General features: G+C 49.7%; 1 protein-coding gene and 1 non-coding gene across 2 annotated transcripts; both read left to right on the top strand.

Moving 5' to 3' along the window:
• The first annotated feature begins 2,774 nt into the window (after positions 1–2,774).
• Positions 2,775–8,456, top strand: LOC135812067 (uncharacterized). The gene is made up of 9 exons (XM_065325396.1): positions 2,775–3,091; positions 3,505–4,123; positions 4,394–4,833; positions 5,201–5,296; positions 5,644–5,750; positions 5,894–5,962; positions 6,340–6,433; positions 6,754–6,901; positions 7,249–8,456. Exons 1-9 carry the CDS (start codon positions 2,957–2,959, stop codon positions 7,485–7,487), a joined length of 1,947 nt encoding a protein of 648 aa, XP_065181468.1. The 5' UTR covers positions 2,775–2,956; the 3' UTR covers positions 7,488–8,456.
• On the top strand, positions 5,444–5,516 carry Trnam-cau (transfer RNA methionine (anticodon CAU)). Its single transcript has one exon. It is a non-coding gene; the product is annotated as a tRNA-Met (tRNA).
• Positions 8,457–10,267: the final 1,811 nt, after the last annotated feature.

Genomic DNA, 10,267 nt, shown 5'->3' on the forward strand with positions numbered 1-10,267 from the left:
ACGTTGACATCGGGGTCAAGAGGTTTCGACTTTGGCCTGAACACAACAAGCTGGGTTTTCGAGGAGTTCAACATAAGACCTCTCGTTGCCAAGAATTCCTTTACTTTGATGATGTCCTCTGTGAGGTCTTTGCATAAGTTCTGGACATTCTTCCCCGCCCTGTATAAAGACACATCATCTGCGTATTGACGGGCTTTGCAGTGTTTGGGCACAGCGGGGAGTTTCCTCACGGACAAGTTAAATAGAAACGGCCCTAAAACAGAGCCTTGTGGAACGCCTCTGTTGCTTGTGTATGGTTGCCCTTGTTGAGTCTTAGTGACCACGCACTGTTGTCTGTTTGTAAGGTAGCTGTGAAACCATTGCAGAGCGACTCCGCCAATACCAATCTCAAGTAGTTCTTGAAGTAACATGTTGTGGTTGACAGTGTCAAAGGCCTTTGACATATCAAGGAAGGCAGCCACTACGTAGTCACCCTTGTCCAAGGCAAGCATCCAATCGTTGGTAACACAAGTCAGCAAGTCTTCGCAGGAGTGGCCTCTGCGGTAGGCGAATTGCTCTGCAGGGAGATGTTGCAGTGCGGGTGGTGCATTCTGGATGTAGCGTATGAGTTGATCATGCACTATGTGCTCAAGTAACTTTGACATATGGGGGAGCAGTGATATTGGTCTGTAGTTGGAGGAGACTGACCTATCACCGCGCTTGTGGATGGGGCGAACATGGGCTGACTTGTACGGAGCTGGGAATTCACCAGACGTCAGAGATTCAGATAACAACTTGGATAGTGAGGGAGCGAGCTCATCGTTGATTAACTTGTAAGCAGCAACTGGAACATTGTCTGGTCCGGTGGCTTTACGGCTTTTCATGCGTTGGATGTAGTATTGCACTTCCGGAACACTGACTGATGAAAACTGAGCTAATGAGTATGATGTAGTATTTCTTTTTGCCCGCACAAGAGGACGTACATGTACATGTACATGTACGTCCTCTTGCTCAGGCTTTAGACTCCTGGCAGCCATGATGCGCTGATCATCACTACTACTACTACTACAGCTGTAGTTCCAGGCTAGATATACAGTGCTGGCAACTGAAATCCGACCCCTGAGCGGTGGGTTCACATTCTAGCGGTCTCTATTTTCGTAGTTTTACCATCCCGTGTTGGGTCTTTGCGATGTGAGCGCACCGCTCGGGGGGTCGGATTTCAGTTGCCAGAACTGTACGGTCATGAAGGGAGACGTCGACGGTCTACATGGTCTATGGGGCTTGAAAGTGATGACGTCAAAACGGCCAGGGAGTAGTAAGTTGACATCAGATTTCTATTTTTGGATCCACTAAGGTGTGACTTTGCTATTGCCTAGTAAGTATGTGGGTACATAGCAACCCACTCATGTCGCATGCAGGTGTGACTTTTATTTCGCCACCAGTTGTAACCCCGCCCCCAGTAGCCAAATCAGTCAGTTTCACTGGCTGCATCACCATGCTGTGGGTAAGACCGCTTGAAATGTGCTTGGATCCATACAAAAACTGGATCCAAGTGGATCCAGTTTTTGAATTTTTGAAATTGTTGCTATGCTGTGACGTAGCACTTTCAAGCCTTATTAGTGCTAGGCTAGTGGAGCTGTGCTAATGTGTACCATGGTGTACTGCATGCAGTCTGCAAGACTGCAGCTGCCAGCAACAGTACACCCTGGCCTGGGCCTGGCCTAGGCCCTCCTGCCACCGAGTCCTGGTCTTCGCTCCACCGATTATCAATCATGATTATGCAGGTCGATCCTGGCCATCCCCATGATGGCATGAAGGCATGATAACAACAACGACATCATGCATATCACGACTACAACAGTACAAGTAACAACTGTAACTGTGCACGTGCACATAGGCAACAGGGCCCCCAACTAACCCCTTCACTTAATTCAGTTCACTGCGGCAGGCACCAGGTCACCGTCCGAGTCAGCCTGGAACGCCTTGCACCTACAGACTCAGTGACAAACATGTGCATCATGACTTAGAGTACAATTACTTGTACAAAATCAGCCTGACCAGGGGATGCTCAGCACACTTCACTCCACATATGGCGTGGACTTAATTAACCCTTTTACCACTGCAGGGTACTGCCACCTGCCAACCACACGCTATCGGCCACAACAATAGTAGTACAATACAAAAAAGTCATGTACATGTATGTACATGTAGCTATGTCGTTTACTTGTCTTTTGTAGCCTAGCCCTAGGAAAAAGGTTTCAGAGCAGACTCGCTCTCTTTACTTCCCATTCACTCTGATCTGCAAACTCGAAGTCGAACTCATAAATAATTGTTTGTAGGCCATGCGCCATGCCGCAGCTCCAGCGCAGGGTCACGGGTTTGTACTAAAAATAATTAAATTTTGTAGGGAGCGGCCACTGCTAGCTGCTGTGTGCATGTGTGGGTGCCATCACCAGATCACTGCCATGCCACCGACCGTGCCAGCCAAGCCTGTCAAGTGCCTTGAAGTGGCAAGTAAGTAATTAGTTGTGCCATGCCAGGATGTAGCCTATCTGATCACCATGATCACTGATCAGTCCAAACAAGCCTAGCCATGCAGGCATGCATGCATGGTTCCACGCCGTTTCACATCACATGACATGACGGAGTGTTGATGTCATTATGCTGCCACGACGAGACTGCCACGTTGGCATTCCGTCTGGGTGATGTAATGCTGCCAAAGGCCAAAGTTCAGTGTTTTGTTTGAACTATCATGTCTTACTTACTTGAAGGAGTACTCAGCTCGCAGCAGACGGGTTTGTTCGAGCATCGAGAGGAAGTCGGGCACCATTGCGCTCCTACAAGCTTCTTGGAGAGCGAATTACTTTGCACAGCCTAAAAAATATTGATTATATCCGCAAGCAAGGACCCCCAGCACCATCATAAACGCGTCGCGCAATTTGGGAGAAAGACAGAGTTAGTTGTGACCTGAGCGATCATGGAGAGAGCGGCGTCTGACGAATCCATTCATCTCCTCCATGCAGGCGAGGAGCATAACTATGCAAGGTGCGAGGCCATGTCTGCTGCAGCTGCTTCATCCAGCGGCAGCCCAATCAGCGAAATACTGAGCCTGGTATGTGGTTGCAATTAATTCAAATTTGGACTTGCGGTACTAGTATGCGGTTGCTGCACTGTAAAATTCTCTCCCACGTGCACTAGTGCCACTACGTTCGAGTTGTGGTATGCTGCGTACGGTAAAGAGCAGGTTTACCGTCGCAGGTTTAAACGATCAGGAACTCCGTGACTCTGGTATGATACTGTTTTGTCAGGAGTTTCTTCTCGTGAGGCTGCTTGATGATGAGTTTTCCTACCCTGCATGTGTGCGTGTGTGATTTTTTTACTTGTGTGTGTATGTATATTATGTATGTGTGTACGTGTGTGCACGCCCAAGTCATGGGTATGTGTTAGCGCTCACGTTCTTGTATTCATATGGCGATCTGTTCTCTGCCGTGACAATTCTGTATATTGTATGCGTTGCCCTTGCAGGACGGTTGCAGTGACGCCGCGCCGAGACAGCCCAGCAGCGACATTGGCGTGTACGTGCCCGACAACTGGATGGAAACGCTGCTCGACAGCACCGTCAACTGGGACAACGTCGACCTGTCGCTGCAGGAACTGCAGCAGTTGCAGTCCGGAACGGCGGACACGCTCCCGACGCCGGAGACGGCCGGCCTGTTGAACGATGAGCTTTTCGGCAGCGTTGGCGTCGGTGCTGACTTCGGTGGCGACCATAGCGATCTGCTTCCCGACGATTACCAGGGACTCTTGCAGCTGTTCGCCCCTGCTCAAGACCCATTGCCGAAACGCGGAGCTGCTAATAGCGTGCTCACGGCGGATGTGCTGAATGGCTCTGTCCAGACATCGACACCGGTGAGGACAAGTGGGACGTTAAACTCACCAATCACGGGTACTGGCGCTCTTGCTAGAGTTCAACAGCAGGGACAGAAGCTGGATGAAAGCGCACAAGACCAGCTGGAGAAGTTCCACCGCTGGTTGCAAAGCATTCAGACTACGTCGCCAGTTCCGTCGTCTGAATCACCGCCCATGGCGGTACCGCAGATGTCGCCCGGAGCTGTGAGCTCAGCGTCTTCCAGTACCGACGCCGGTAAGGCTTTGTTTCGGCGTTGTTTAGTCTGGTGTTGTCGCGCGCGCGCGCGCGCGCATGTGTGTGTGTGTGTGTGTGTGAGCGATAGTGTGTGTGTGGAGGGGGGGGGGGGTGCTATGTACACACGTCCGTGTGTGTATCCACACTCGTGTGTCCGCACACTGTCGTGAAAGCTCACAGCGACCGATGATCTGATCTGGATGTTTGTGTGTTTCGCGTTTTTTTCGTGTGCATTGCGTCTTTCCCCCCCCCCCCCCCCCCCCCCCGTAGGTTACGATTCAGATCTGCACCCGCATACGCCGGAGCAGAACTTAAGCAGCGGCGTTGCCAGCCCACCGGATACTGCTGCCAGTGGCGCGGACTTGAGCTCTACGCACTCGATCACCGACAATCTGCTGCGTGGCGGTCGTAGTGCGGCACTCGTCCTGGGAGAGTCCGTGCTGCAGCAGGCATCGTCGTCGACGATGACGGCGGCGTTGCCAACGACGACCGCGAACCGAACTGCAGCTCCTTCGTCATCGTCGTCCGCTCAGGCCATGGATACGTCGACACACGGCAGCCGAGGGGGTGGTAGTGCGTCAGCGTCTGTAGGCAGTCCGTCGTCTGGTGACGACGACTGCTGCGACGGCGGCGATGAAGACTTCTGCCTGGAGGAAAAGGAACAGGAGAAGATGTCAGGGCCGACGGCGTTCAACTCGGAAGAGAAAATGGTACGGTTTTTTTCATTGTTTGTATGGTGTAATTGCCGTTGTGAACCGCGTTAAGAACTCTCTCATTCCCTATTAGCATGAGTATACAAGCTCCCAATAGTGTGTAACTCTGTATATGAGGTCTACGGCGGCGGAAAATCACATTACACGCTCGAGGAACGTTTCGTACGACGTACAACGCAGACTAGCATGTGCGTAGTCCGGATCTCTGCAACTCCATCTCCCCCCCCCCCCCCCCCCCAACTGGAAGGAGATTGATGGCCTCCCTGGTATTTCAGTCGTCGAGCTGGGAATAATTGTAAAGTTTGGATAAGAGCTGCTGTCACACAGTATGCTTTGCTCTTCGTTTTTCTTGACGTTTGTGCAGTTCTGGAATCATCAGCGACGCTTTCTCACGGACGAGGAGAGGGAAGTTCTCGAGGCGGATGGCTACCCGGTGCCCAAACAGCTGCCGTTCAATCCGGTAAGATTTGGCCGTTCCGCAGAATTACATGTACCTCCTCGGTATTCTACACTGTATTTTTCTTTTGCTTGTGCTCTTCCGTGGGAGTTTGTTTCTTTCTGGATACCGAGGCGTTCACATGCGCTGCTATCAATCAGCTCACCAGATGCCTCCTTAGCGCAGTAGGCAGCGCGTCAGTCTCATAATCTGAAGGTCGTGAGTTCGATCCTCACAGGGGGCACTTTCTTTTTTTCTCCTTTTTTTGTCAAATTTCTGCCTCAGTCTTTGAAGAATCTCTCTCTCTCCCGTGTATTGTTTATCTCTTCTAACATTGTTTTGTGTACTTTGTTTTACTGCTACTTTTTTAGATGGAGGTGAAAGCACTAAAACAAGTTCGTCGCAAGATCAAGAACAAACTGTCGGCGTCCGACTCCCGCCGCAAGAAGAAGCACTATATCACAGGCCTGGAAAAAAGGTGTGTGTGTACTCGTGTGCGACTCATTAGCGTGTGTTTCTTCTTTAATTATGACATCATTGACTCAATAGTGTGTTAATTATGACATCATCGACTCATTAGTATGTGTTTCTTCTTGATGACCTCATTTTTTGTTTGTGCAGGATGAAGGCATGTACGTCAGATAATGCCAGCCTGCAGAAGCGCATTCAGCAACTGGAGAAACAGAATAAGTGAGTGCCATGCAGGGAAGCCTTGCTGAAGCACACACAGTGTTAACGTCAAATGCAGTACTGGGAACAGGGATAGCTTGAGTGTTTTCTTTATGCAGCGGGATCGCGGCGGCGGTTTAAAAAAACTCTTCAGCCGTGTGAGCTGTGTGAGTTGCGCAGTGCAAGCATGATTGCCGTCGTGAGTTCCCCAGCAACAAACACAATAATTTACTCTCTATTTTGTACTGCACCTGCTGCTGCCGATCTGTGGTCTTGCTCTAACGTGTCATTCTTCTCTGTGTACGTGTGTGCGCGCATGCACGTGTGTGTGTGTGTGTGTGTGTGTGTGTGTGCGTGCACGCGTGTGGCTACTGCTGTTGCTGCTACTGTACGTTCAGGTCGTTGCTGGTGACAGTGGACACGCTACGCCAGCAGGTCAGTGGGACGGTGTCAGCAGCCGCTAAGTCAATGTCTGGACGCTACGGCTTACTGGTAAGGACCTCATGCACTCGAAGGTGTTTCAATCAACCTGCAGAGTGGCGATAGGCAGTAGAAGCCAGCGTGAAACGTTCAAGTGCCTTCGTCACGATCACCAGTCAAAGAAGTCAAATTACCCCGGGAAAGTTCACTGTCAGCTCGTATCTCAATACAGCTGTGTGAAACAGTTAGCTTTGGACCGTGATGTTGACGGTCCGTGTGTCTCGAAATCTGCTGGTCAGTGTTTTGCGCGACAGCTAACCTCTACGTTTTTCTGTGTGCGTGTGTATGTGTGCACGTGCGTCCTTGCTTGTGCTCTTCCCTGCACCCTGCAGCTGTTTGCGCTCTGCTTTGTCGTGATGCTGCCGTCGATGCCGTCCAGCACCCTGGTGCCGCTGTTCAGTGCCAAGACGGCGACGGCCGTGTCGCACATGCCCACCACATCGCCAGCCGCCACCGCCTTTGACTACCGTCTCAAAGAGTGTAAGTGTCTGTTTGTGTTGACACTGGCACTCTCCCCTCTCCCTCCCCCCCCCCCTCTTACGCCTTGTTAACAGCGTACTAGTGCCGCAATTTCACAAATTTTCGGTGTGCTTTTATTTTCGCTGCTTTCGGTGCGTCAGTTTCATACCGAGATTTTCAATAAACCGAACAAACAATAACACACGTAATCCAATAGGGAACTGCTTCTCTGTACCTGAAATTTCTGTTCACCTAACCTGGCCTTTTGCCCGCATGCCGAAAATCTCAAGCACCTAAAATTTCTGAAATTCGAGTACTTACACTGCTTGCTCTCCCTGGTTCGTTTGGTTTTTTCTCGTCCCTTTCAGACCGATCAAGAACTCTCTTGGGCTTCTCTCTGCCGACCGGTGCTCCTGATTTGGCAGACGCTACGGCGGAGGTTACTGACGACTCGCCAATGCACTATATCAGCGAGGCAGGTCGCCTGCGTAGGAACGGTACTGGCTTGAAAGCGGCAACGGGCGACGCCGTGCCTGGTTACGGCCTCGGTAGCGCCACGTTGAATGTACATGCCGGCCGCCTGCTCATCCAACGAGTTGGAAAATAGTACTGGTGGCCTGTTTGTCTCTGTCTCAAACACACACACACACACACACACACACACACACACACACACACACACACACTCTCTCTCTCTCTCTCCGTTACTTCGTTTGGTCTGCCTTTGTATCACTTTTGTGATCATGGGTGCGGTTCACGTCTTTGATGATGCCTGACTTATAGCTTGCCTGTTTCTGGACTCCTCGCCAGATGGCACCTGTTATCAGCTGGAGTTTTTCTCTGCTTTGAGCAGCTACACTTGTAGGAAATAGAATGATTCACTATACACCCATAGCCTAGCCTACTATAATTATATTTTGTCTTATTACCTCACCCTCGCCGTTAGGCGCTGCATCTGCCACCCTGGTAGCACAGGCATGGTGGTGGCCTGGCACATGCGAAACTTCCTAAGCTGGTTGTGTTTCTCAACGCAATTGTATAGCCGGTGGTAACGCGGACGTGCAAACTTTACTTTTTTTATTATTCCCAAGTTGATTCCACGTTTTACCCACCTGTTATCAGCGGGGTAGCTAACCCTACTACTGTTACAGCTCCGCATCCTGCCGCCGACTGACTTGACACTTGACCGACTCGCGACTGTCGTACGGCAGTGCGGCGAGCTCCAGCGGCAGGAGCATCCGCTTTCTGTAGTTATTTCCGCCGAAGCATCAGCAGCAGCATCCGTGAGTGCGTACTGTTTTTCCTTGGCTGACGTTTCCAGCTGCTTTTCCAACGTCCTTTCCTTGACAAACCTCGCAGTGCCTGTCTCCCAATGGCTTATAATACATTTTGTAGTGCTTTATATCTTGACTTCTCCACACTCGAAATATACATGTATACTTTTTTTGCTCAATACAAAGCGGAATTGCCGTTTGCTTGTGGGCTTAGTCGTCATCATTAATTTTTGTTTTATACGTTTTGTACATTATTGTACAATTGTTTGTTTTCCTTGGTTTAATATTGCGTTGACCCTTGACGTTTGGTTCCGTGTGCTAGCTGTGCAGCACCATGCATATCAAAACCGATTATAGTAGAATGCTGTGGTGAGTGGGATTTTCGGTCTTTGACCACGTTGCCGGTGAGTCTCATACAGGGAGTCGGTATTTTACGACTCCCTTGTCTCATGATTATTGAATTTTTTTGTGGTGATGTTCCTACGTACGTATCTGGGAACTCGATTCCATTTTGCTCCGAAAAAAACCCGGGTATTTACGCTCTTCCCGTACAACGTTTCATAAAAATCGCTCGGTCGGTTTGGTTTCTCAACTCGGGTTTTCACGCACACATGCTGCGGTTTCTTCCAAAATCATGGCGATCCACAGTGAATCCCGCTGACACACATACTATTTCAGAGAATTGATCTGGTGCGCGTGGGCAGAGCAAATTTGAGCTATGTACAGCTGTATGTAGGCCGGGGGGGGGGGGGGGGAGCGCCGCGGCAAACAGAAAACTCCGAGCTAGCCCGAGCTTTCACAACATCACGTGCTGCCTTGACGTCACATAATTTGCGTTTATTGCACTTGCACGTCCACAGTACATGCGCATGGCGAAATGCGCATGTACGTACGTACATGAACAGTACTGTCAGTACAGTAGTACAGTACCAAGAGTACACTACTGACTGTCACTACAGGGAGGTTCTGCTCTACGTTTTGGGAACGCGACGCAAAGAATCACGCGAACTTTCTTCGCGTTCCTGTAACGTAAAGAAATCCTGTTCTGCTCTACGTTTCACCTAGAGAAGTCACGTGGAATGTGTACTGGGAATTTCCCCTTCCATACTGTATTTGGCAGTTTGCTGCATGCAGGTGCGGGAGGCTCCCGCACCAAAATCGAGCCAAAGCCATTTTTTTTTTTTTGAACAGTTCATACATGTACAGTACTGATCGTGTCATGTAGATCTGTGACGTGGAGTCACACAAACCCGGGCTTGTACGACTCCCTAATGTACAGATCAGGGCCATCGTTGGCCGAAATATAGAAAAATCGAAAGGGTAAACCGCGTATACTGTTGTCTGTAAAAAAATGAATAAAAATACCGGAAAATGCTGTAAAAAAGTTCAACATGGCATGCATACATACGTACATACATGGGAACAAAATAAAATTCGCCCGCCCGCACCAATTTCACATGGGTTCCGCCGGGAATCTCGATTTTCTTACCTTTGAAAATTATCATGTTCAACTGTCTTCGTAATCGTCATACTCGTCCAACCGATGTCACCCTCACCCTGGGAATAATCAGCTCATCTCTCCCGTAGCTCCACCTCTCCTTCCACCATGACCGAACATATACCTCATTTGTTTAATTATTACAGCAATAACCATAGCTTGCACAGTCGATGGTCTCCTCCAGCGCGCTTCTTTGCACATCTTTGCGGAAAAGTTGCGAAGTACCGGTAGTTTAAGAAAATGAAGAAAGTTGCGATTTCTTCCAAAACAACGGAAAGTTGCGAAAAAAAGGGCGAGAATCTTTGGAAAAGGGCTACTGTACTCCGAGCCTTTTACCATGCAGACCACCAGCACTGATCAGGTGCGTTGTACACAATTGTGTAGCTTACATACTAGAATTGTGGTACAATCATGTAGTTATGCTCCTACCTCCGAAAGGATACCAAATTATGCTCCAAATTTTCAACCACCAAATTATGCCAATAATTATGCCGGCATAATCCGCCGGTGCCTAGTGATCGATACCCAGCAAATCTGTACGCATTTTCTCTGCGTGTACCACAACGTAGAGAACCTCATCTCCGCGTAGAAATCTGGAGCCAAAACACGCGAAGC

Source organism: Sycon ciliatum, chromosome 3, assembly GCF_964019385.1.
Source record: "Sycon ciliatum chromosome 3, ocSycCili1.1, whole genome shotgun sequence".
NCBI lineage: Eukaryota > Metazoa > Porifera > Calcarea > Leucosolenida > Sycettidae > Sycon > Sycon ciliatum.

What these genes read in the sequence shown, in the direction of transcription:
- LOC135812067 (XM_065325396.1), top strand. Translation starts at nt 2,957, where the DNA reads ATGGAGAGAGCGGCGTCTGACGAATCCATTCATCTCCTCCATGCAGGC. An exon ending in ATCACAGGCCTGGAAAAAAG is followed by an intron (nt 5,751 to 5,893) that starts GTGTGTGTGTAC and finishes TTGTTTGTGCAG; the next exon opens with GATGAAGGCATGTACGTCAG. An exon ending in TGACTACCGTCTCAAAGAGT is followed by an intron (nt 6,902 to 7,248) that starts GTAAGTGTCTGT and finishes CGTCCCTTTCAG; the next exon opens with ACCGATCAAGAACTCTCTTG.